The sequence below is a fragment of the Accipiter gentilis genome, chromosome 8, assembly GCF_929443795.1.
Source record: "Accipiter gentilis chromosome 8, bAccGen1.1, whole genome shotgun sequence".
NCBI lineage: Eukaryota > Metazoa > Chordata > Aves > Accipitriformes > Accipitridae > Astur > Astur gentilis.
The window spans coordinates 40,485,638-40,512,393 of NC_064887.1; the positions used below are offsets into that span (position 1 = coordinate 40,485,638).

The following is a 26,756-nucleotide window of genomic DNA, read 5'->3' on the forward strand; positions in this document are numbered from 1 at the left end:
ATCAGATCCTGCCGTGCTCTCGGTGTGTCCTCGATCTGCAAAGCCGGTGTGAGAAAAGCCCTGATGTAAAGCTAAAGATTAATGTGCCACAAAGCCTTTGACAGCCACAGCGTGCCTCTGCTGAGACCGGTTTGAGACATGACATAAATGATGCCCTCAATTAACATGGAAGGGATGCGCCCTGCAGCTGGGGGGGGGGGGGGGGGGGGGGCTTTGGGTACCGCTGTGGGGAGGGATACAGCTTGGGGGGGGGCTTTGGGTACCACTACGGGGAGGGATACAGCTTGGGGGGGCTTTGGGTACTGCTGTGGGAAGGGATGCAGCTTGGGGGGGGGCTTTGGGTACCACTACAGGGATGGATGCAGCTTGGGGGGGCTTTGGGTACCACTACGGGGAGGGATACAGCTTGGGGGGGCTTTGGGTACTGCTGTGGGAAGGGATGCAGCTTGGGGGGGGGCTTTGGGTACCACTACGGGGATGGATGCAGCTTGGGGGGGCTTTGGGTACCACTACGGGGAGGGATACAGCTTGGGGGGGCTTTGGGTACTGCTGTGGGAAGGGATGCAGCTTGGGGGGGGGCTTTGGGTACCACTACGGGGATGGATGCAGCTTGGGGGGGCTTTGGGTACCACTACAGGGATGGATGCAGCTTGGGGGGGCTTTGGGTACCACTACGGGGAGGGATACAGCTTGGGGGGGGGGGGGGTTTGGGTACCGCTGTAAGGGGAGATTCAGGCACCGAGACCGGGCTGGGCGCTGCCCGCAGCCATCTCTGCGTGGTGGGTGCCTCCCCGGGGGGGGTAGATCGAAGCCCCCAGCCCCCCCGTGGGCCAGGGCTTGGGCACCGGGTCCAGGGGCAGCACCGGGGGAGTCCGGAGACCGGGAACTGGGGGAAAGGGGCGATGCGGGGAGGCGGGGGGGGGGGCGAGGACACAAGACCGGGGCTGCGGGGCAGGACCGGGGGGGTCTGGCTGCGCCCGGGCGGGGCGGGGCGGGGCCGGGCCGGCCCCAGCGGCTTCGCTGCGAGAAGCACCGGCACCGGCACCGGCACCGGGACCGGCACCGGAGCGCAGCCCAGCCCGGCTCGGCACCGGCTGGAGGCGGTCGCGGGTGGGGCGGGGGAACCGGCCGGCTCCAAACCCGCCCCCCGCCGCGGGGAGGAGGCGGTGGCCGAGCCCCCCCCCCCCCCCCCGCCGTTCCGTTCCGTTCCGTGCCGTGCCGTGCCGTGCCGTGCCGTCCTCCAGCCGCGCCGTGCCGTGCCGAGCCCCAGCCCAGGCGGACCCACGCCGTAGCGAGCTTTTCCTCCGCCTCTCGTCCATGGAGGTCCCCGGTCCCACGCGTGTCCCGGTCCCGGCACGGAGTCGCCGCTGAGCCCCGACTACCGGCCCGGCGTCCAGGTAAGCCCCGCGGTCGGTCCCGGTCCCCGGTTCCTCCGGGAGAAGCGGCCACGGGCACCTGCCCGCAACCGGGACGGATCCTGCCCTTCACCCGGCGGTGCGGGACCCGGGGGGCGGCTCCGGGGGTCCCGGCGGAGCCTCTTTCCCCCAGGGGGAAGGAACCCGGTCCCGCGGTGCCCGGCCCTGGGTTTTTACCCCTTTTTTATTTCTCCCCGGTCCCATCCGAGCCCAGCGGGGTCGGATGCTGCCAACCCGCAAACGGGGCAGAATCGGGTCCTTTGGGCTTCCTCGGAGGATGCGAGGAGGAGGAATTGGGGGAGGGGGGGTGGGGGGGAGGAGAGCCAGGATCTGGCCCCCCGCCGCCCACCTCCCGCTCGGTGTCGGGGCGGCCTTTGCGGCTGCCGAAGGAGTTTGCTTCATACTTGGAGACCGTCCCGCCACGCAGAAACACAAACACGGCGAGGGACGGCTCAGGGTGCAGTTTATTCACAGGAGGTGGGAGGGGGGGGGGGGGGGGGGGGGGAAATGCGTCCTGTCTAAATATTAGTTTTAAGAAACGGAAGGATCTACGACCGGGCTCTGTCTGCATCTGCAACCCCGTCACCTTCTCCCGGCTCCAGCCGCCAGCTTTCGGCCGCCGCCGAGCTGTGGTAACCATATCCAGAGCTTTGCAGGGGCTGGGAGGCGAATTTCACCCCGGCGTCGAGGGAGGGAATTTCCCACTCTTGCTGCGGTCTGTACGAAGGCTTTAAAAAAACAACTTAGACCTCGGATGTCTTTATTGCACATATATGGTAGCTTGTAGCCAGCACTGATTTAAATCCCATCGTTGCTTCGGGAGCCAATCCACAATTAGGCGCTGGGTCGAGGGCATGGTTTATCGCAGCGGGAGAAGGGACTGCCTGCTGTCGGAAGCGGCGTGTGAGTCGTGGATGTGTGCTGAACTCCCAGGTCTGAAACCAGGATCATCTGCGGAGCCCAAATTCGGACTCTCGTGTTTGTGGGTGCTCCTAGATTTAACGGCAGAAGCGGGCGAGATGCTGCATGGTACAGGGCAGCATCGAGCAGGGAAGTGGGGGTTTCTGAGCAAGATTTTAGGAGGCTGGAGCACTTGGGTTTGGGTTTTTTAGCTGCTGGTTTTAACAGGGCCTTTGCTTCAGATCCAAATCTACCTGCCGCGGCACTGACTCCGGGTTGCAAAGCAGAGCAGCACTGACTCGGGTTGCAAAGCAGAGCTAGAGACGCTTGCTCCCGGGATTTGCTCTGGGCTGTGGCAGTGCCCCGGTGTGAGCATCCTCAGTGTCACCACAGAGCTGCCCGTCAGCCGGCGGCAGGCTGCGGGCTCGTCCTCCGCCTCCGTCCCCAGCAGCTCCAGGGCTGAGCTGGGTGGGAGAAAATGAGACTTTCCTCCGTTTCTATATTTCAAGTTTTTAAGTAGCGCTGGATTTCAAAGTGCTTGCTCAATCCTGGTCCAGCTCGTGTCTTGCTTGGAGGAAGGAGCAGAGGAGGTGCAGTGCATCCCGATGCCGGCTGCAGGCATCCCAGGGGATGCCAGGCTGTCCCTCCCGCTTTGCAATCAGTCTGTGTGCGGTTGCAGCTACTTCGCAGCAGGATGCGGCACCAGGGCCAGGCTCCTCCCGGGCTGCAACGGTCACAGGATTTTCAAGGACAAGGGGAGCACCCAGCACCTTCCAGGCCTCCTGGCATCCAGTCCCCCGGGCTGTAAATAAGACGAGCTGGTCCAGTCCGTTGTGACACAGCCTGGGAGAGGGGGGTGGACATGCAGGTCCTGGCACTGCTCCGGTGTCCCTTCTTACTGGGAGGTGGGCACCCCTGGGTGCCTGTGCTGAGGGAGGACTGGATGGTGCTGGGTGCTGGGACCAGGCCGGGCTGCGGCTGCACTGGGTGCCCTCCCACGGTGCAGATGCGAATCACAGCTCTCCACTCAGCCATCTCCCTGCTCTCCCAGTGAAAGGCCCCTCCTAGGGCTGCCCTTGGGCTGCTCTCCTGTGACCGTCCCAGGCTCGGGGGCTCCAGGGCATGCTTTTGAGGTTGATTTCCACCTTTGGGGGACTGCAAGGGAGGATCTAAATTTTGCAATACCCACTTTTTGAGGTCGAGGTACCTCTCGTGTGGCCCTAAACACAGCCCAGCGTGGCCAGAGCAGGCGTCACCTTGGCTGTCCCCAGCGCAGCATGCCATGCACGCTCCCGGTCCGGTGGTATTCGGCACACAGGGCAGGCAGCTTCTTACCCAGGAGAGCCCCATCCTGTGAGATGCTGAGCCACGACATGCCCATGCAGGGGTGGGCTTGGGGGGTTGGGGGGACACAAAGAGCCAACAACTGCCTGTTGATGTCAGCCCCTGCCTACAGAGCATCTCACGGTACCCAGAGGGGCTGAGCCTCGGTGGAGAGGGAGATGCTGAGAGGAGGGGAAGGTCCTGGGGCCCCACGTGGGTGCCCGTTGCAGGAGATGCAGTAGTGCAGCTCAGGACTGGGGCGTGTATTTTACTGGTGGGGGGGGGGGGGGTTCCCCCTGGTGCCACAGGCAATTTCATTGCTGCTCTAAGCTAAAGCACATGTGCACTATTCCACTTCCAGGACCCTTGCTAAGCCTGGCAGAGCAGCAGCATGTGATCCCATTCCGGTGGCTCCCAGGGCTTGGTGTGTGTAGGGAGCGGGTGAGGACCTGGGTACCACCCGGTCCCTCCATTCCCACTGTGCCAGGGATCACTTGGCATCCCAGAAGTGCTGCCGCAGCGATGCAGCCATGGGGTGGACCGGTCCCTCGGTCAGGGTGAGCCGTCTGCTCCAGCTCTACCGTTAGCTGGTTGGACTGGAGAAATCCCACCAAACCCAGCTTTTTCTGGGAATTGGCCAGTTTGGAGTAGTCTTTCTCCATTAAACGTGGAGGAGAGGAAAAGAAACCCAAACTTGCTCCCTCCTGCTTGTGCCAGGCATGGTGCAGAGATGCTCTCGTGTGAAGGAGCATCCCGAGAGCATAGGAACGAAGCAACCCCCTCTGCGATCGCCCTGGGAAGGGAAATGCCACAAGCAGTTTCGTTCCCATCGCTTCTTCGTCACGAAACCCAAAACGGGCTCACTTTGTAACTTAGCATCCAAAGAGCTAAATTGAAACAATCTATTTGCCACCGCGTTGTTCTCGAACGACGACAAAAAAGCATTTCCTTCCGCAGCTGTTCAAAGGCCGCGTCGCCAGCATGTCAGTCCCCTAATAAGCAATGTCAGCCGCATCAACGCTGGTTTTCATGAAGTGTTTTGATTTTGATGGAACCACATTTTTATTTTTTTTTTTTCCAGCAGAAAAGGTTTCCTTTGAACTTTGTCCAAACCGAGTGTGTAAGGGGGTGGATGGTGGCTGCCGGGAGGGAAGCAGGGTAGCCCTGCCTGGCGCTTGCTGGGGGAAGGCAGCGCTCCGAGGAGCCGGCATCCCTGCACAGCCCCAGCTGTGCAGCAGGAGATGTCCCAGGAGGGGAAGTTCCTTCTTTAGCATCGCTCCCTGGCCGCAATAATCCATGGCAGGAGTTGCATTTTTCTCTATTTCAGCAGCTTTTTTGCAGCGCAGGGACCTGGCTACGTGGTGCTTGGGGCAGGGCAATAAATCCCATCCATAAGCCCTCCTGGGCAATGCCCAGTGCTGAGCAAGGACATCATTCGTGAGCAGGGTCTGGGCTTGCGGAGTTTGCTGTAATGGGGCTCCGGGCTTTAGGGAACCCCTCGATTTCACCTTGGCTTGCTTTTTTCCAGGCTGTGGCAGAGGGGTGAGGTGGTTGTAAGCCCACCCCTAGTCCTTCCTAGGGAGAAAAACATGTCCCCGAAGGAACCAAATGAATGCCGATTTTTGAAGCCAATGTAAAGCAAGCAAATAGGCCAAGATTTGGGGGATGGGTAGAGCAAACAGCCATCATTGGGGCTGGGGAGGGCTGGCAGCCCACTACCCTTGCTGTCTCCAAGCCATGGCAGCTCCAGGGGCATCCAGGCATCGACAAACACGTTTTGGTCGAGTCCTGGGTTGAGAACCACTTTTGCCCCGTCTTTGCCGTCTCTGGCTCTCGCTTATGATGGCAGAGCTGTTTGCAAAAGCGCTGAGCGCTCGCATCGCTGACCAGGCCACGGGCTTCTGCATGGCTTGTGGTGGCTTTTTGCTTTTAATAATGTTGGTTTTGGCTGCGCTCTGATGGAGCTGGCTGGGAGCACGGGGTGTATTTATTGCCGGCTGTTGTTGCTCCCTGACCCTCCCCTATAAAACACTGGGGCTGTTGGACTTGGTGAAGGCGGCTGGTGGCCAAAGACCTCTTGGCCCTGTAAAATGGGGCACAGCCCCCAGTTCTGCTGCCCCGGGCAGCCTCGTGCTGCGCTCCTGGAGCAGAGCAGGGTCAGCTCGTCCCTGTGCCACTGACCACAGGGCTACAAGCCAAAATCCCAAATCCTTGTGGGGTTCATCCCAGTGGTTGTCATCCCCAGGCAGCTCTGGGCTGCAGCTGGCAGAGCCGTGCCAGGAGGAGCGGGCAGGGGATGCTCCCAGTAAGGTGCTGGAGTGGCCTTTTGGCTTTTCCCTGGGGTTCTCCCTCTCTGCTGCCTTCCCCACGACAGGCAGGGATGCTGTGCCCTTGTGCAACATGGGGGGACCAAAGCCAGCCAAAACCTTGGGTACCAATTAAAACATCTTCATCCCCTCGAGCAGGTGCTGCATCCCACCCAGGGACACCAGTCCTGTCCCTCCGGGGTGTCGCCGAGGAAAGGCTTGCCTCTGATTTAATAGGGCAGCTGCTGTCTTCGTTAAGTGGTGCTGGCTTATTAAGAGCACATTTTTGAGGCTTAGCAGCTCCACGGAGCTGTCTGGGAGGGATGGTGCCAGCGGCGGAGCCGCCGCACGTGGCAGGAGGACGCGGGGAGGCGGCCGCTGGCAGCGATGCTCTGCCGAGCCGAGCCGAGCTGGGCTGGGTACCGGTGGCATCACCTCGCTTCCCCAAACCGGGGACACACACACGCCTCTTTAGTGCCCAAGGGTGCTTGGGAGAGGCTGAAAGGACCCAGCCAGGATTTGGGTGGCAGGAGCCCTCTGAGCACAGGCAGAGGAGGGATGCATAGGCATGAAGGGATGGTGATGGCCGGCTGTGCCCTGGCAAAGCATCACTTGCGGTAGGATCTCCCTGGCAGAGGCCCGACGGGGAGGAGAGGGGGATCTGGCCCTCCTCCTGTCTCCAGGAGCAGATCTGAGGACAATTATCTTTTCCATCCCCAAACGCCGGCGCAGGAGCTGTGGTGGGATGGGCCGTGGAGGAGAGGTGGCATCGGCACGCCGGCCCAGGGCTCCCCACCAGGACGGGGATGACGGCGGGGTGTTGGGCTCGGCTGTGCCTGCCGGCTCCGCTCCCGCAGGCAGCAGGAGAGGAGATGCGCAGCAATCCCATCTTCTCGCTGGAACTCTTCCTCCAGCCGCGCCGTTATCTTCCAGCAGCGCTTTCTTTAATTTCCTGTTGCTCTGAGCAGCGCCAGCGGGTCCCGCTGCAACCTCTGGGCTGGGAAGGGTGGAAAATTGGCAGAAAAGGGGCAGATCGTTCCTGCCCACATCGCCTCGCAGTCCTGCCCTCACCTTGCTGACGGTGCCGGCTTCTCCACAGGAGCACAGGCAGGGTTTGAATGGCCACGCTTCGACTGCAAAGAATGTTCTATGGCAGCGCAGAGCACACCACGCTGTCGGCTGGGGGCAGGAAAACCGATCCCTATCTCTTATCCACAAGGTCGATTAGATCCGATCTGGAGTTGCAGGAGATGGGTGGGAAGGGCAATGCCTCCATAGTTCTCCCACACCGATGTCCTGGGATCGCTTGGGTGTGATCAGAGAGCTCAGAGGGCAAAACTTTGCTTTTTTGGGAGCTGTGTGGCTCTTCCATGCCGAAAGCTTCTGGTCCCTGAGGGCATCCCAAGCGGGTTTTCCCCACAGCGACAGGAAAGCTCCAGGGACTTGTCTGTCTGCATCAGCATGATGCTGCACCACCGTATCAGCATCTCTGCATGCAAAGGCCCAGGTGACTCTGACCTGCTGCCTTTTGGGGACCCTCCAGCTATTCCCATCATCTCCAGCCCTCATTATCCCAAGCATCTCCCAGTTTTGAACTTTCACCACCCAAAAATCTCTATTCCCAGTCCACTGCTGTTGCTGTCTCGGGAGGAATTTCTCATTTGTTCACTCTGGAGCAGCACTAAGTGGTTCAATATGTCGGCAGTTGCTGCTGGAGTCGGACAGTAAATGCTAATGGGATATTAGTCTGTGCACCGTCCAAAACCCACTGGAAGGGTTTAGTGCAAATTGGATTTGCAAACCTCTCTCGGGTCTCTCTGCCCTCAGCAAAGCGCTGTAATCCCCGGCGGGCGCCTTGACAAGCCAGCTCCTTCTGTGCAAAAAGAAATTAAATATATAGAGGGAAAAAAGGAGTGAAGATACGGGGGATTTCCCATTGCCAGGCTGGAGGCGGCATCGGCATCACCAGGGCTTCTTGGTCTGGTTGCTGTAGAGGGATGCGGATGGGTGCTGTTCAGGGATGCAGATGGGTGCTGTTCAGGGATGCAGATGGGTGCTCATCCCTCGTGGGGCACCTGGGGGCTGTAACTCCCCTGTCCTGCCCCCGGCATGGCCTGTTTCTGGCTCAACCTGTCCTGCTTGCAGGGATGATGGGATAGGGCAGGATCTGTATCTCTAGGGATGAGAATGGGAATTATTAAGGTGGGAGCTGAAGGGACAATGCCAGCTCACCGGAGACACGTGGAAAAGCCAGAGGTGGCCACTCTGCTCCCACGGGTGCCTTGGAAAAATGGGGAGTTAATACACGGAGTCCTTCAAGGGCCATCATGCTCCCAGGACATTTTTGCAAAGGGGAAACTGAGGCACGCTGCAGCACAGTGACACCCCCCACCCCCCTCGGGGATTTGGGGGAGCTGGAGTGTGCCGCAATGCCAGCCAAATCCACAAAGAAGGAAAACCCTACAAAACAGGGAAGGTGAAAGCAGCCAAAGCTGCTGCGCGGGAGGAGGCGATGCTTTTATGGCAGCCCTCTTACCCTCCTGCCTCCGTCGTGTTTTTTCCCTCCTGGATCCCACCAAGGGCTTTTCCTTTCTTGGGAAAAAAGGAGATTTTGCCCCCAGCGCACCCGTGGCAGCTTACAGATACCAGCGGTGTCGAAACCGGCCCAGAGGAAAGCACATCTGGGGCCTGGGCTCCATCTCACTGCCAAAATTTAAGCTTTTAACCCTATTTCCTGAGGCACTGGGATTGTTCAAACAAGCCACAGTAATTAGTTTCCTCCGACAAACCGCCTCTTTTTGGCATCGCGCGGTTATTTAGTGCATGGGGGGGTGGTTTGTCACTCAAAAAAAAAAAAAAAATTGACGTTCAGACTTCAGGTTTCAGCATGAGGGGGAAATTTTGGGCTGGAGAAACAGTGTCAGGCAGTGCATAAGACTGCTGCTTGCTAGCACACCAGCACCCATGGGTGCCCAGCACTGCGGGGGGTCTTGCTTGTGCTTTTTTTTTTTTTTTTTTTTTGGCTGGAGTTATCCCTGATTTCCTGCAGGGGTACAGAAACCGTCCTAGGTTTAGTGGGATTTCAAACGATAAGTTTTTATTTTCTCTGCCCATCAGCAAATGGGATTTGGCTGCATCAATGGGGGGTTTTTTGCAGTTTTTATTCCCACCTTGTTTCCTGTTACGGCATTATTTCACGTCATGCCACAAGCGACACTCTCTGCTCCAGCTGACGTGCCAAGCAATACCATCCTGAAGCATTTCTCATAATTTTGTCTCTAATTACTCATCTCTTATCATAAAGGGTGGCTCTTGCTGCTGCTTAGACCTGACTGAATCAGCTTATAAAGGTTTTTGGGTTGCTATAGCCTTGCTGACCTTGACGAAGCAGTTACACCTTGTCAGGGTCAGTAGGGACACGCAGCCGCCGGGCTGGGGACCAGCACATGCTGGAATCCACGAGCTGGGGACCACACCGCCCATGTCCAACCAGCTAGGATTTATAAACGCTGTAGCTAGGAAGAAGAACAGAGATCCCCAAAATGTGATGTTTTCAATGATTTTTTTTGCAGAACTGGCGTATGAGGGATGTTGGGGGTGGAGGTCTTGGCCGGGTGACCCCAGACCTCTGTGCAGGCACCACCCGGGTGTCCCTGTGCTGGCCGGGCAGGATGAACACTGCAGTGAGTCGTGCTGCATTTAAACCGCTTTTTTTTTTTTTTTAATGCTGATTTATATTGCAGCTGCGTTTCTGCCTCCGTTGTGCCCCGGCGAGCGACAGAGAGAGCGGCAAGGACGGGAGCGGCAGGGTGGGAGATGAGGGCAGCCAAGGCTGGAGAGAAAGCAGCATCTTTATTTGCCCATGCAGGGATCAGCTAAGCCCAGCCAGGGCTAAACCGATCCCAACGAGGGGACCCAGCGGAACACCACGGCAGAAATCACCATGCTGCTGCGCTCGGGTCCGCGTCTGCAGCGGGATTCCTCCCCGCCACGCACCCGCTGTATCCCCTGTTAATTAATGACATGAAAGCTCGCGTGGGACCTCCAGGGAAGGAATCAAAGGGGCTTGTGCTGCCTCCCACGGCGTGGATGTGTCCCGCGGGGCCGCCTGCCTCCCCGCAGCCCCACGCCGTGTCGGGGCGCATGCCGGACGGTGAGAGCAGAAATCCCACGGGAGGGACGGGAGATGGTGAGACTGGTCGGCATCATCCCGGCATCTGGCTCGCGAGGACTCCTTGGAGGAGTCGAGCCCCAAAAATGGGTCTGAGTGGGGCTGGCTGTGCTCCGGGAGGTGGGGAGGGGAGGCGAGCGGGTCGTGGCCCTGGGGTTTTTGGGCTGGGGGCACCAGAGTGATGCCAGGCACTGCACAGGGCACTGGCACTGGGTTTTCTGTCCCAGTGAGTTTGGCTTCTCCTGCCCATCCAAGCCAGCGTGGCTTGGGGCAGCAGGATGCTGTCCCCTGCCATGCAGGGACAGCTCTTCAAGGTGCCCCTTGGCCGTGGCACAAATTGGGATTTTTCTCCCCTGTGCTCCATCCCCTCCTGGAAGAGCTGCCAAACTCCCTCGCAGGCAGCATTTGCTCAGTTCCCATCGGTGCCGTCGGCTCCCCCAGCTCAGGGACACGGGACAGGGCATCTCCTCCTTGGCGTGGGGCTCTGGCCATGCTGTGGGGTCTGCAGGGGGTCCTGTGCCTGCTCGTTCCCAGCTCTACGGCCCGTGGGGAGAAGATGATGCCCTTCGGTGAGGCACATCGCCGGAGGTGCCAAGGGATATGGGATGCGTGTATGGCTCGGATGAGTTAATGTACCTGAAATTCCTGCCACCTCCTGGTGCCATCTCCGGTGGTCAGCTTTGAGCTGGTTTGGCTCCCTGAAATCCGAAATGAGGGAAATGGTGGGAATATTGATGGGGCCAAGAGCGGGGCTGCTCCGTCTGATGGCAACTACCCTGGCTGAGCTCAGCAGGGCTAGAAAGCTGTGCCCCAACCTTGCTGCTCACGTTGAGACGTGGCATCCCAGCTGTGGCAAAGCTGTGAAATCTTCCTTCTCCGGCCACGACCTGGAGCACAGCGTGGCCATCATCCACTGGCATCGCCTGCAGCACCACGGGGCGCACATGCCCCTAGCAAATCCTTCAGCTGTGTCACATGGGCTTGGTGAGGACTTATTTTTCTTATTATTTTTATTGTGATGATGGGGTTGTGGGGGTTTTTTTGTTTTTTTTTTTTTTGACCCAGCTGCGTGGAGGGATGTAAACCAAACCCGCCGTAATTCAGCCTGAATGTAAATGTCATGTCAGCGTGGGAACGGTGCAGCTTGCCGATGGTTGGCGCGTTCAGCCAAGGGGCTCCCCGTGCTGCCGAGAACGCTGATGCTCCCCCCACCCAGCCGTGGCCCCTTCTCCCCCTCTGCCATCCCGTGGGTCCGGGACCAGCTCCGCCGCTGCCGTTTCCTCACCAGAGCCGAGCGGCTGAAGCCAGGAGGAGCTTTGGCAGTCGCCCCAAAATGTTTTCCCAGAGGAGCTGGGCTGCGGCAGGGAGCCCAGGGATGAGGGTCTGGCTTGTTTTTGGTCGGCTCTTTTTTTTTGGGGGGGGGGGACACTGGGGGAAGCTGGGGCTGCGGGAAGAGCTTTGGAGTTTCTCGCGTTGGGCTGGTTTTCACTTAGGCAAAGCAGAACCATCTGTCCCCCGCTCGGCTCTGGTTTTGCTTACGGGGGAGCGGGGAGAGCTGGGGAGGGGAGGAAGGCGGCGCAGGGATGAGCCAACGCTGCGGGCCTGTGGGATGCACCACGGTCATCGTCGCTTTTGGCATTCAAAGCATCAGGCTGTGCCGGGGTGAGAGAGCTGCCGGCAAGGACGTGGGTGCCGCTGCCCCGTGTCCCCAGCCAAGGGGATGCCTGCACTGAGGTGGTGGCGCTCCGTGTCCCCGGAGCAGAGCTGGAGATGGGGACATTGTCCTCCTTCCCCTCATTTATGCACCCACTTACTGTCAAACGAGCAGGAAAATCCAACAGTTCAACTCAGATCAGAGTTTGGGGCTTTTTTCCTTTCAATGCTCCCCGTTTTGGGGCCAGTTTTGCCATTTGGGGGCTGGTTTGACCCTGGGGCATTGGCGACCCCGCTGCAGGCTCCGGTACTCTCAGTACAGCATCCACCCTGGTCAGGGGTGTCAGACACCCTGCTGCTCTTTTGGGGGGTTCAATTCCCCAAAAAGCATGTCAGGAGCTTGCGATAAGTTTGGCGGAAAGTCTGCCCAGGTGGTCTCTCTGCCACCCCCATCCCCTCCGGGACCAGCCGACCGTCCTCCGAGCAGGACCAGGCGTTGAGCCGGAGGCTGCTGCTGGAGGAGCCGCTTTTCAGCAGCCCCTGGAGCTGCTTCACGGTGAGCCTGGATGGAAATTGTTTAATTCCTGCGGGGTGAGTCATGAGGAGCCAGGATTTCAAAGCAGCTTGGCTCCCATGTAAGGCACTAAAATAAACAGTGTGTGGCAGGTGGAAGCTCTCTCTGATGTCCCATCAAGGCCTTCGTCTTTCCAAGTGGTTTGTGTTGCCAAAAAAACCTCGGCCACTCCGTGGCCTCATCCATTCTTGCGGCGTGGCTGAGGCCGAGCGCTTGAAAATAATGAGTCAATGCCCGGAAGCATGAATCGACTGAAAATTTATGACACACTTAAAATATAATGTCTTTTGGGTTCTCTGCATTCTGGGCTTTGAAGCGTCAGGACTGAAAGTTTTTGCGTCTCCTCTTTTCCCCTGCAGCAAGGAGGATTTAGGGTAAAAAAAAATAAAACTCTGCTTTTCCTCCTTCATCTCGTGACTCCAGGAGCTGAGGCTTTAATGAGTCAGCGGATATTGGAAACAAATCCTCAGTCTGCTTGAAAAATTGGAAATGGGTTAGAAAAAAAAAAAGAGCTATGAGAAAAACTGAGACCATGAAAAGCGAGGGAAGTGCGAGAAGCCCATAATGTTCTGTTTTTGTGAGCGAAGGTAACACATCTGCAGGGAAGTGGTTGCTGCTTTTTGATTTAGTAGCAAAAGGCAGCGGAAACACCGACACTCGGGAGCTGAAGCAAAGAAAACTCCAACTAGAAATGAGACTCAATTGATTTGTCTTTTTTTTTTTTTTTTGCTGAACAGTGAGGGTAATCAAGCCTTGGAAAAGTTTACTTAGGGCCGTGGGGTGGATTTGTTGGATCCCCTTTGAAAAGAAAGATGAGAGGCACGAGGAGCTCATGGAGGGTTTTTGGGAGGATCTGCAGCGGTGGGGGGAGCCAAGATAATCAACTTGCTCCCTCCAGACTAAGCAATGGGAGTTGGCTGTGCTGCTATTTGTTGTTTTTCCTTAAGATTTCCAATTCTTCAGGACACGGAGCGGTTTCTCCTCTGCCTGGAAAGCAGCGAGCCCGGACAGGAGCTGGCTGCAGTGGGGATGAGAGCGGGGCAGGTGACAGCAGAAAAGGCTGCAGGAGCAAAGGCTTCATGCCAGAGTGGTTTTAGTGCTGGGCTCCTGTGAAACGGGGCTGGTTTGGGGGCTGTCCGGCAGGGAAGGGTCTTCTGTGAGATTGAGTTTCCCATCTTGGCAGCAGGCACAGTGCGGCTAGACAGTTGTGATCGCATTAATGGATTATCAGGAGAATGCAGGAAAATAGGGAGCTTTTGGGCTGTTCTCCAGAAGAAAAGCTGAGCGCAGACTTTGGCCTTTCATCAAGCTGGGGAGGATCCCCAGGTCCCTACCCGGGATGTAATGCTGCTGCGAGTGCCCAAACCCTGCCAGGACTCAACCGAAAAGCCCCCTCACAGCACACCACGGACACAGACCCATGGATCATGGGTGGCGTGGCTTCAGTGGGTGTATTTTGGGGTTGGAGTAAATGCACAGGTACAACCTGTGGCAGAGGATGACTTGTAAAGCTGCGATGCCTCGATGGGTTTTGGCTCCCAGAGATGCGCGCTAAAAGCCGAGCAGGGTGCCCGGCACGGCCGTACTTGCCTGTTTGCCCTGTGAAAAGAAGGATTTATTTTTTTTTGCTGGCAGAGGAGGCTGTGCGAGGACCGGGCATCCTCAGCTGAGACTGCAGCTCTCTGCGAGCCCTCCTGCCCCCTGCGCTCGCCATCAGTCCCTCGGCACACCCTCGCAGCCACATTTTTGCGCCTACAGCTCCTGTGGCACCCCAAAGCTCCAGGTTTGCTGGCTTCCTCCGTCCCCTCCAGAAAGAGGGAGCAAAGCTGGAGCAACCTTGTCCCCCACCCCAGCCCGGCATGTGAGCCACTGTATCAGGTTTGCGTCGGAAGGTTTTGGTAGCGGTGGGGGGCTACAGGGGTGGCTTCTGTAAGAAGCTGCTAGAAGCTTCCCCTATGTCCGATAGAGGCAGTGCCAGCCGGCTCCAAGATGGACCCGCCGCTGGCCAAGGCCATCAGCGATAGTGGTAGTGCCTCTGGGATAACAGATTTAAGAAGGGAAAAAAGTTGCGTCGGGCACAGAAACAGCAGCCAGAGAGAGGAGTGAGAACATATAAGAGAAACAATCCCGCAGACCCTCAGGTCAGTGAAGAAGGAGGGGGAAGAGGTGCTCCAGGCAGCAGAGCAGAGATTCCCCTGCAGCCCGTGGGGAAGACCGTGGTGAGGCAGGTTGTGCCCCTGCAGCCCAGGGAGGTCCACGGTGGAGCAGGGGGATGCCCGAAGGAGGCTGTGACCCCGTGGGAAGCCCATGCTGGAGCAGGACCCGTGGACCCATGGAGAGAGGAGCCCACGCTGGAGCAGGTTCGCTGGCAGGACTTGTGACCCCATGGGAGACCCACGCTGGAGCAGGCTGTACCTGAAGGACTGCAGCCCACAGAAGGGACACATGCTGGAGCAGTTTGTGAAGAACTGCAGCCCATGGGTAGGACTCATGTTGGTGAAGTTTGTGGAGGACTCTGTCCCATGGGAGGGACCCCACAGTGGAGCAGGGGAAGAGTGAGGATTCTTCCCCCTGAAGAGGAAGGAGCGGCAGAGACAAGGTGTGATGAACTGACCCCAGCCCCAGCCCCTGTTCCCCGCACCACTGGGGGGAAGGAGGTGGAGAATTCAGGAGTGGAGCTGAGCCTGGGAAGAAAGGAGGGATGGGGGAAGGTGTTTTAAGATTTGGTTTCATTTCTCATTACCCTGCTCTGGTTTGATTGGCAATAAATTAAGTTAATTTTCCCCAAGTCGAGTCTGTTTTGCCCGTGACGGTAATTGCTGAGGGATCTCTCCCTGTCCTTATCTTGACCCACAAGCCCTTTGTTATATTTTCTCTCCCCTATCCAGTTGAGGAGGGGAGTGATAAAGCCGCTGAGTGGCGCTTAGTTGCTGGCTGGGGTTAAACCCTGACAGCCACCGACCTCTACCTTGCAGCCAAACCCCATCCCTATCCCACCGTCCCATCCCCAGCCGTGCAATACACTTTTTCCAAAATTGCTTTGAGCAAGAGGGACGAGCCACCACTGTGGATTTAACGGGCAATTTTCCAGGTCTGGGTGCCAGCTAGGGTACCCTGAGTGACAGGGCTGCCTCCTGGCCCTGGGAACATGGGATATCCATCCTGCCATGCCGAGCCTGGAGCTGATGACACAGGGAGGTGGCTGCACCTTTGTGTTGTGGAGTAGCTGCAATGAGACAGGAGCAACAAGCCGCAGCGGCCGTGCCCAGCACTGCACAGTCCAGGCTGGGAAGACCCTGGTGTTTCCTTGATGGAGCCTTGCTGTGCCAGCAGGAGCAAGACTTGGACTCATCAACACTCAGAATAGATATGAGGAAGAAATGTTTTACGATGAGGGTGGAGAAACACAGGCACAGGTTGCCCAGGGAGGTTGTGGATGCCCCATCCCTGGAAACATTCAAGGTCAGGTTGGACGGGGCTGTGAGCAACCTGCTCTAGTCGAAGGCGTCCCTGCTCATGGCAGGGGATTGGACTAGGTGACCTTGAAAGGTCCCTTCCCACCCAAACCATTCTGTAAGTCTATGATTCTATGAACACTTGCGCCACCAGATACTGAGCAATAGCCATAGGCAACTTTTTCACAGCAGCCTAGCATTGCCAGCAAACACTCGAGATGTGAAGGTTTGGCCCCAGGTCCTCTTCCCCGTGGGAGCCCGGCATCGCTCAGCATGGCCAGAGTTGTCGCTGAGTCTCGCCGGCTGCCGGCTTCACCCATTTCAGCTCCTCTCAAATGTTTTGCACGCTCGTGTGCAAACCGCCACCTCTGGGCAGCTCAGGGCGCATGGCACGTCCCGGGGCACGGGCACCTTTGGGTACAGGTCTGCACCTGGGGAGGTTTTGGGGATGAAGGATGCGGGATGGGGCTGAGCCAGTGGGGCTGTACCCGATGTGTCCAAAACAGAGTGGCAGGAGAGCCCCGCAGCAATGCCTGCAGTGGCGGGTCCAAGGAAGCACATGTCAAACCCCTTGTGATTATTTATTGTTGCTCAGAGTGGGTTTAAAATACATAGAAATCAGAAATATGGGAGGGTGCAGCTCGAACATCGTCCTGGATGAGTCACGGCTGTGATTCCTGTGTGCGTGTGTGTGTGTGTGTGTGTGTTTTTCCTTTTCCCTCAGCCTGAACTTCAGCTTTCCCCACAGGTTGGCACATGTGGTCTGTGGCTTTTTAGAGCAAGAGAAACTGAAGGCAAAGCCCAGAATTTTTTTTTTTTTTTTTTTTTTTTTTTTTTTTTTTTTTTTTTTATTGTTTTGCACATTGGAACTAGGGTTTTAGTCTTTTGAAAGGTCACCGGCGAGCGGGTGGAGGCCAAAATTACTGGCTGCTGAAATAGAAGGCTTTTTTACAGGACGTGCAGCGAGGCTGAAACCGCTCTCCTAAAATTTTATGGGCTTGCAGTAAGCCAGAGGCCCTTCCTCAGGTGGACGGATCAAGTGTCGCAGCCTTGCTTCGTCGCAGCCCTTTCCTCCCTCGCGAAGGGCGAAGGGGGCTGAGCCCCCCGGGAACAGCTCTGGAGGTGACGATGAAGGTTGAGCTCTAGGTCGTGTGTGATCCCATTGCTGGTCGTCCACCATGGAATTCACCTCCCAAAATGCCTGAACATCAGCTGCCGAAAGCTGCTTTTCCTCCCAGACAACCAACCGCTGCCGTCCAACACGTCACCGCAAGCGGGGTCCCTTCCCCACCTCCAAAACCTGTGCCCTCTGCTTCACCCGAAGCTGCTATTTCTTCACGAGTCCATCATTCCCCAAATTTTGCAAGCTGTCTGAGAACAAACTGCAATTTCCTCGGTTCTTCACCATTTAGCACCTATCCCCGCTGCCTTGCCGGGAACTGTTTGATGCCAATGAGCATTTTCGGTGGCTGTTCCCTGCTCCTGCTTTTTATCTCAGAGGAGAAATCTGAATTTAAGGCACCTAATTATGGTGACGAAAGTAGATGCAAACACACCCAGCGGCCTCCATCACCCTCCCCGTGCCTGCAGGACAAGGAGACCGGCTCGACCTTGGCTCCGCAGGAGGAGAAGTGGCAGCAGATGGGGACGGCACCGTCCCCCTCCCAGTGCTCCCAGTGCTCCCCACCAGCCGGCTGCAAACTCTCGACCCGACGCACGTTTTGCTGCCGGTGCTTATCGGCACGGTGTCTCAGCCAGCTCCGCCGCTTTGCACCCCGGCGGGATTTCATGATCTTACCTCCTTATATGGCAAAACTATTCTTTTTCTAGCTTGGCATTGTTTATAGCCCAGTTGAAAATATTTAGACTCTGGCTGGTTTCTACAATTATCTTGTAACCTACAGGGCATATAATTACTGTTAGTTAATGTGCAATTATCTGCATCCCGTAAAATAAAGGGTTGCTGGCAATGAGGCAGCGTTCACAGCCCTTCTTGTTGTTTTCTACAATAACAGTAAAAGCAAACCTGTCAAATTCCATTTTAAAATAAACATTTTTTTCCCCCTGGTAAATTCTATTTGGCAAATATTGCTAAACTGGGGTTATGGGGGTTTTTTTTTTCCTTCTCTCTTTTTTTTCCCCGGTGGAAAATTTATTTTAAAAGGAGAAATGTTTGGAGTTTGCAAGGAGCTGAAATAAAAAAAGGGGCCAGGAGGCAGCTGCAAGTCCGTGCCGCTTTCCAGAGCCTGTCTTTGATGGGGATTTAATGGCTGCCAGCCCATTGACGGGAGCACGGACCCGATTCCCTGCTGCCCTGCCTGGCTGCAGGGTCAGTTGTAAAATCCCACCAGATCCAATCTGCTTTGGATGGAGAAAATTGAATGGCGTTAAGGTAAGGGCCTGGCTCACCTGTGAGGGAAATGCCAGTGGGGGGGTTTGTGCTTTGAAGAAGTGCTGGGCTGCAACCCCAGGTGATCCGCGTGGCTGAGGTGCCCCATCCCACCGCAAGACTTGCAGCTGCGTCAGGACAGTCCAGCCTCCCCGTTCATTTTTCCTGAGGTTTTCATGATTTTGGCTGGGTTTGATGGAGCTGCCGTGTCGGTGTGCCGGCGAGGGAGGGATTTGGGCTCCAGTCAAGCATCCGGGTGAGAGGATGGCAGGAGCGGACTCGCGGCGCTCCACACACCTCACCGAAGGACGGGGATGTCAAACCACGCCGGGGCTTGGGGAGGGAGCGGGGAGGACGATGGAGACGGGAGCTCATTCCACTGCTCGCCACATCCCAAAGGGGATGTGCCGGGCGAAGAGGTGTCACAGGTCAGCATGGCATGAGTTTGCCCATCCCTTACTCACAGCTGCCCACTGTGATATTGACCCCCGGTGCAAGGAAACCTGGCCAGAGCAAGGGGAGGTGGATATCCAGTCAGGGATGGATGGGGCGAGGACACCGACTTGTCCCCATTGCCACCACCAGCCCCGAGCTGCCCTCACCCGCCGTGGCCGATTCCCCTTTGCAGGACAGCCCTGGGCTGCACCATATCTCTGTGCCTCAGTTTCCCTATTGCAACACTGGACCAGTCTCGGGAGGGTGGAGGGGACAAGATGGAGCCAAGGGGATGCTGGTGGTCCCGCGGGAGATGGTCCACCAGCCCGAGCCATGGGGATGGGGGGGAGGGAAGAGGGGGCCACAGGCGAAGGCCGCGTAATAAGGATATTTGTTTTGCCTGTTTTGCAGAGTTTCAATGTTCTGACTTGCTCTAAGATGAAGGTATGGAAGTTTGCAGCCATTGCATCGATGCTCCTCAGTTCCATGTTATCCATTTTAGTTTGTAGAGACATGTTCAACGGAAGCCGGAAATACAGCCCCTTGCCTTCCTCGCCGTCTTCCTCACGGGCATCCTCCTCCTCCTCCTCCTCCTCCTCCTCCTCGCTGCCGGCGGCTCCGCGGAGATCCCCACGGGCCCTGCAACGCCACAGCTCGCTGCTCACCCAGTGTAAGCTGCTGCACTTCTGCCCCAGGGCCACCATCGCTCCCGTGCCTGCAGGATCCGGCCCCAAAACCCCAGGGGGGCACGCTTTCGCCTCGCAAGCAAAGCCCGGCGGGTTTATTCCCTGTTTGCTTTTCTCCGCTGCCATCTCTTGCTTCTGTGCATCCCCTTTACGAGTGGTCAAAGAGGAGCTTGGGGTGCAGCGGGGAGGGCTCGGGGCAGTGAGTGAGGGATCCTACAAAAACGCAGCCGCTGGGCACCAAAGCTTGGTGCAAGCACGTCAGCTTTCCACCTAGGGAAACTGAATGCAAACAGCTCATCTTAATGCTAAGAAGCTGCTTTTTTAGCTCCAAACGTGCTTTTTTAATTTAATTTTTTTTATTTCTGCACTATTTTTACAAATGCAAAATGTCAAACAGGAGCTGAAAATGAGGGGGAATGGCTCCGCTCCGCGGGGAGGCAGCGGCTTCCCCCACAGCACCGCTCGCCCCTTCACGCTGGCAGCATGCTGAAAATCTCCAGCATGTTTGTTTTGATTCCAAACCAGAAGAACTTCTTTTTGGGTTGAAATTTTGAAATCGATGACAAGTTGTCAAATTACACTTTCCTCCGCTTTTCCTGTGCCTCCCCCAGCAGTGAGCTGGACTAACGCTGGCTTTAGGATTAGGACAAAGTTGCCAGTGGTGGCTGGGGACAGTTTGCATGTTGACTGCTAGCCTGGAGGTCTTGGGGTGCAGCCCTTCCACCCAGGCCATAGGGAAACAGTGCAAATATTAAATTTTTTGGTGTTTCTCCTCAATCCCATCATGGCTTTTCTGCACCATCATCTCTTGGTTGGGATCAGATGGTTTTTCTACTCTTTTTTTTTTTTTTTCTGCACATTGGGGTGATGCCACCAAGGAGCAGCACTGGCATCTTTAATTCCTGCCGGGATGGTCTTTGCAGGACCTTCGTCCTTTCAATATCCCAACCGTGGTGCCAAGCATCCAGCCATGCCGGAGAAGCATGGCTGCCCCATTCCCCGGCCGCAGCATCTGGAACCCATGAGCCTGGCAGGAGTTAATTGTGGGTTGGGTTTTTTCTCCCCTAAATAGTTGACTTTTAAGCATGCACTTGATGTTGTGCAGTGGAAGGGGCTGTTTGGGACAGCTCCAGGCAGGGGAGAGAGCTGGTAGGGAGAAAAAAAAAGAAAACAGGGCAGAAGAGGGAAAGGGCAAGGAGGGGTTTGGGGTTTTTTTGCCCTGCTGCCTTTCTGCCCTCATGGGCTGGGGGTGGCTTGGCTGTGCCCACCCTGGGGCTCCCAAGGCCACAGGGATCTCTGGCCTTGGGCTTTGGGTTTTAAAGCCTTTGGGCACCTCACACACACCTCAAAGGCGGCTTCTGGGAGACGCTGCGGTTCGGCCACGCGTTGTCGGGCTGCGGGGATGAATTTTGCAATTGGTGCCGGGCACAGAGGGAGCTGGGGGGACAGCCACCCGCCCCGGGGGACCTCCATCCTGGAGGACATCCACCTTCTCCAGGGGATTTCCATCCTGGGGGACAGCCACCCGCCCCCCCGGGGAACGTCCACCACCCCTGGGGACAGCCGCTAACGTCCTCCCCTTCTCTTGCAGACAGCAGCTTGCTGGAAAGCTACACGGAGGGGGAGATCCGGCAGCTGATTTCGGCGCTGGTGGAACGTTACAGCCAGGCCATGAACTCGGGGGGCCACGAGCTGCCGCTCTTCCCGCGGACGGGCAGCCGGAGGAAGCGCGCCCGCGCTCGCCACAAACCCTGCGCCTTGAAGGAGCTGGAGGTGAGCGTCAGCGAGCTGGGCCTGGGCTACGAGTCGGATGAGACGGTGCTTTTCCGCTACTGCAGCGGCACCTGCGAGGCGGCTGTCCGGAGCTACGACCTCTCGCTGAAAAGCATGAGGAGCAGGAGGAGGATCAAGAAGGAAAAAGTCCGGGCTCGACCCTGCTGCCGGCCGCTGGCCTACGACGACGACGTCTCCTTCCTGGACGCCTACAACCGCTACTACACCGTCAACGAGCTCTCGGCCAAGGAGTGCGGCTGCGTGTGAAGGGCCGGGGCCACCCCCCCGGGAGAGGCGATGCCCCGGCCCCGAAATCCCGCTGGCCACCAGGCAGAGGGACCGGGGGCTGCGGTGGGGGGAGAGGGACGGGCCCCCAGCCCTCCGGCCGGAGGAGGAGAGACTGAGCTGCCGGCGCATCCCTCGGCGTTACCGTCCCGCTCGCTGCACAGGACTAGAGACGTGGTTGTCGGGTGCCGGCGGAGGCTGCGGTTGTTGGAGCGGTGACGGCCGCTTGCGGCTGTTGTCCCCGCCGGGGGTTGGCCCAGGGGTCCCCGTCGGCCCCTCCGGAGGGTGACGGTGGGCGTGCGACATGCACGGGGCACGTTCTACGCTCGGGGTGCGCCGAGGCACGTCCTACGTCACAGGTACAGGTCGCGTTATTGCCAGCGGCGAGGGCGTCGCGAAGCAGGCGCCGCACGTGGCGGAGATGACGGGCGCGTGTGTTTTTGTGCGCAGAGGGTGTTGTGCGGGTGTTGCTCTATATGGCACGGTGCCGGTGGGTTTGCCAGGGTTTTCGTGACCGTCATGCCGGGGTCCCTGCACCGCCAGGGGCAATTCGGCACCCCAAATCCCCGTGTTTGGGAGCAGGGATGCATCAACAGTCGTTTGCGCTCGGGGGAAAAGGCTCTGGCTCCGCTCCCTGCACCCGCTCGTGCCCCCTTTGCCGCCGCCTCGCTCCCTGCAGCCCTGGGCTTTTCTTCTTAAAACTCGCGATAATCTGAAGTAACTGGATTAACCTCCCATCCTCCCCCTGCGGGCAGCCAGGCTGGAGACCTGCCACCGCCAGGGAGGTGACAGAGCCTCACGAGGCCACCAGCGAAGCCACGGCACTCGCAGCCCTCCGCCGGGTTTGCAGCGCGGGTAGGAGCATCCGCGGTTCGGCATCCCCCGAAAGCCGGACCAGCTCTCCCGGCCATAGCACGTGAGTATTGCCCATCGCCTCGGCAGGGCTTGAATCGTGCAGGAGAGGGGACTCAGGCCTGGGGTTTGGCTCCGGTTCGCATTTACAGCAGTGTCACTCTTGTTTACTCTGCGGAGAAATAAATGAGACCGCAGACTTTTGCATTTTCTGGGCAGGCTATATTTGTTGCTTGGGATTGATGGGTTTTCTCCCGTTGGCCCTCTTCCCAGAAAAAGCAAATCATAAACAGAAGGAGAATATTGGTGTCATGTCCTGGGCATTAACCAACGCGAAGGAAAATGCTCCGCTTGCCGCCCCCCAATCGCAATGGTGTCCCAGCTCCTCGGTCCAGCTAAATGGGGGAAAAAAATCACATGCACCTCCATCCCAGCGTGGTAGCAGTAAGGAGTGCTTGTATAGGTGACCACCACAGCCGAGGGATGCTGCTGCAGGATTTCGGGGAGCAGGTCGGCATCCCACGGGATGGGACATCTCAGTTTGGGATGGGAGACACCTCTCCCCCTTGCATCTCCCGTGGGTGACAAGCAGCACTCCCGACCCCTGCAAAGGGCCAGGCTGGTGGGTTTTTTTTCTTGCTTTTCATCCAAATGCCGCTCTTGGCTGAGTGGAGCCAGGATGTAGTAAAGCAATATAAACACCATCCTTCAGCAGGGCTGGCCACGCACCCAGCCTCCCCAGGAAAGCAGCCTGCACTCTGTAACACAGAGTTTTCCCCTCGCTGTTGGGAAAGGGAGAAGGCAGCCGTGGGCGCGGGGTGTGAAACCCGTCCGTGGGGCATTGCACACGCTGGTGAACCGGCAAGGGCTGACGAACCTGCACCCTGGGGATGCAAAAGCTGCTGAGCCCGAACTCGCTGCAGGTGCATGGAGCTCCCAAAACAGCTTTGCAAGGTGCAGCAGCACCACGAGGGAGAGTTTGGACGGAAATTAAAAAGATGGCCCAAAATAAGCAGCTGGGGGATGTGCAGTGGGAGCAGGATGGGGACAGCAGATGGGCAGCCGTCAGCGTGATCCAGGCCGTGCTCACAGCAGATAAGCAGCTCACTCTTGACTTTACAAAAAAAAAAAAAAAAAGCACCCAAATCTAATAATAATAACTGCACTCTCAAGGGCTTGGGTGCTTTCCAGTTCTCACTACGATAAAACTAAAATTAGTTTTGTTGCAGAAGCCTCCAGTAAAAAAAAAAAAAAAAAAAAGGAACTAGAGCAATAAAGCAAGGTAAGGTGTTGCAGAAGCAGTGCAGGACCAGGCACCGGCAGAGGAGGATTTACAGCTGGTTTTCCTGGAGTTGCCTCCACTTGTATTCCCCTGAGCCCAAGGAGGTGGCTGGGAGTTGTTGGAGCTGCTGCATTTCCCCAAGGGGCTGTTTGCACCCTGGTTTGGGCATTTTTTTACAATATCTAGGGATTTAGGGTGCCGTGATTTGCAGACACCCACAAGAGCACGTGAGAGGGCTGATGGCTCTCCCGGCCCAAGGGAACCTCCTCTCACCAGGGTCTTGCTGGGAGCAGTGGGGAGGTGAGGGGGCTCGGGAGCAGGCAGAGGGTGCTCGGGCACCCCAGACCCACTCTCGTACTTTCCAGCTGCAAAACACCCCCAGGTGCACCCACGTACAGCACAAATCCAGCTTGCAACCCCCCAAAACAGGCGCACTGGGGAAAAAAACCAAAAACGATGCGATGCGTGTGTTACAAACCAACGTGAATAGCTCCAATTAATCTTTTTTTTGTCTTTTTTTCTTTCACCCTGCCAGCAGCTGAGCACCGGCCTGTGCAGAGGTGCAGGGGAAGTGCCTGACGTCTGCCGCTGCCGGCGTGGCGGCCGAGCACGCTGCGCCTGCTTTTTTTTTTTTTTTTTTTTTTGGGTGCAGCTGGGTCACAGCTGGGATTTGCAACCACAAAACTCCCTGACCAGGTTTCAGCATCACAGCCGTGGCCAAAGGATGGCTTTTGCTTGCATGTCTTCTTTCGTGCATCTCACTCGGGGCCCGTCTTCTGCATGAAGCTCCTTCAGCTCCGCTGCGGGAGCGTTGCTCAAGCCGTGCTCTCCTGCACCGCTTCGCTGCCGCCTGGGCATGGAAATGTGGTTCCAATAGAAAGGCTGATATTTCCCTAATGCTTTCCATTTCTACAGCCCTTTCTGCTGTAATAGGAGCTGGAGCTGTCCGGAAGAATGTCTACAATGCAGAAAGGGCAAAAAAGGATGGAAAATTCCCTACTCAAAGCTACAGCAAAATCTCATCTGGCTCCTTCCTCATCATCCCATGCGTTATTTAATGTTAATAATAATAAACAGCGTGCAACATCTGTCAGGGGGATGTTTTTAGGCTGGTTTTTTTTTTTTTTTTTGCAGCTTGCCTATCTGTTGCTGCAGCTTTGCTGTTTGCAGCAGCATCGCTCCTCAGGAGATGAGGGTGTTCCACAGCGTTTGAAAAGTCAGGGGGTTTGGAAACACGAGGAGATGTTTAAAACCGTTCTCGTGGTTGTGACAAGGCAAAATATGAGTGTTATGTTATCCCAGCTCTCCGACAATGAGTTATGGGACGTTTCATTGTGTTTTACTATACACATCTATATACGTACGCGCCTGTGTTTGTGTAACGCTGGCCGGTGCCGGAGGCGGCCGAAGCTCTGGCTCTGGCTGGGATCCACCCGTCACTCGCATCGGTTGGGATCCCATTTGCTGACATGGTCTCACTCCCGATTTGGTATCTGTGAGGGGGAAATGGGTCTAACATCATTGTTTCCACTCGATGAAAGCACTCGCAAAGGGAGAGTTCCTTATTTAAACAGGTCCAGAAACTTGCTGGGAAGAAATCACTTTCCCAATTTATCAAGACAAATTATTTTTCGGTGGTATTCAAAACCTCAGCCTTCTTCCCTTCGTAAATAGGGCTACCACATGTTTTTGTTCTTGGTTAAACAAGGCGTAGCCTCGAACTTGAGGCCCAAGAGGAGGGGGGGAAAAGAAAAAAGGAAAAAAAGGGGAAAAAAAAAAGAAAAAAAGGCGACTTGTTTCACTGCCGTCGGCGGGAGCAGGATGGGAGCGCACGGTCTAGCCCACGGCTCCGCTCGGCACCATCCGGATAAATCCATTTCCCTTCCGGTATTGTCGGGTCTGACCGACCATCTGCAGAAGTTGATGCAATGCATCTATATTTTAGATACTCTCTATTTATTCGAAGTAACTTATGTTATTTATTTAGATACCATAGTGTGCCATCTACGTAATGCGTTCTTTCTCTTTCTCTTTTTTTTTTTTTTTAATTTTATTTATTGATCCAAATGGTGCCAAGTGCAGTTTACATTTATTACATTTTTACCATTTATTCTGAACGTTGGGATAAAAAAAGTGCAGTATGATATTATTTTTTTTAAACAAACATAAACTCGGGTGTGATGCTGTTACATACTCACGACAAAGTGAAAATAAAATGAGGATTATATTGATTTCTCGCTGGCTATTGTCTTTCACTGCTGCCTGTGGGTAAGTGATGGTAGAGTGATGTTATGTCCTCAACATGGGGATGGGGACGGCCAGGGAAATGGGAAATTTGGCTTTTCTTTTGGGAGAGCAGAGATGGTCCATGGGCTGGCTGCAGGCTGAAGGATGGCAGGAGCTTGGCTTTATTTTCCAGTTTCCTGCAGAACCCTCCATGCAGACCTGCAAACAGCCCCATTGCTTTCGTTTTCATCTCCTGCAAAACTATATTTATGCAAACCAATGATTTGAGACATTACCAAGGCTGGGTCATTGCCTGCAAGGATCTGGGCTGGTTTAGCCACAGAAATAATTATCTTTGCCACCTTCTTGTAAAGGCTCTTCCAGTTGGGTTGGCTCAAAGACATGCCAATTGTGGCAAAATCACATTACAAAAAAAAAGAAAAGAAAAAGAAAACACAAGGTTTTTATAAGGTCAGCCAGAAAAAAGTGTCAGTTGCTCATCTGGAAGCAGTGCTGAGTTTAGAAATTTGTTTTATTTTATAGGGAAAACATCTCAAAGTCAGCAGCAGGCATTGGCTGGGGTTTTGTTGCTCTTCTTATTAGGATGATAATGGTAGTTAATATTTTGTTTTGGGTGAGATGTTGCAATTTGAAAGCCCAGCCAAGTTCAGGACACAAAACACTTTTCAAAGCTGTGGAAAATGGAAGCGTTGGCACCAATGCTGCCACCGCACATGCACCAGTCCCACTGCAGCTCCTTCTCCCTGCTACTGGTTTCCAGTAGCTCTGCAGGGGACAAAAGCCAGAGGCGACCTGCTGTTTAAGCCCCATTTTAGCACACATTAACCCCATTTAACAGACGTTGACCCCTTTAAACGGGCATTGCCCCCATTCAACATGTGCTACCCCCCAGTTAGCACACTATCTCCAGTTAACACACATTACCCCCCCATTTAACACCAATTAACAGATATTACCCATCTTAAGACACATTACCCCCATTTAACACACATTATGGCATTTAACGTGCA

The 26,756-nt window shown here is 56.2% G+C and overlaps 1 protein-coding gene across 3 annotated transcripts; it reads left to right on the plus strand.

Moving 5' to 3' along the window:
- Window positions 1-1,223: 1,223 nt before the first annotated feature.
- Window positions 1,224-25,710, plus strand: NRTN (neurturin). 3 transcript variants are annotated; one of them, XR_007507014.1, is made up of 4 exons: window positions 1,281-1,397; window positions 19,033-19,291; window positions 20,899-22,281; window positions 24,634-25,710. XR_007507014.1 is itself a non-coding variant. In XM_049808281.1 (3 exons), the coding sequence occupies exons 2-3, from the start codon at window positions 19,135-19,137 to the stop codon at window positions 21,345-21,347; spliced, it is 606 nt and encodes a 201-aa protein (XP_049664238.1). In that variant the 5' UTR covers window positions 1,224-1,397; window positions 19,124-19,134; the 3' UTR covers window positions 21,348-25,710. The 3 variants fall into 3 exon arrangements, 2 of the variants coding, with proteins under 2 accessions (XP_049664238.1, XP_049664237.1); XM_049808281.1 differs by having other exon boundaries at window positions 1,224-1,397; window positions 19,124-19,291; window positions 20,899-25,710; XM_049808280.1 differs by having other exon boundaries at window positions 20,899-25,710.
- Window positions 25,711-26,756: the final 1,046 nt, after the last annotated feature.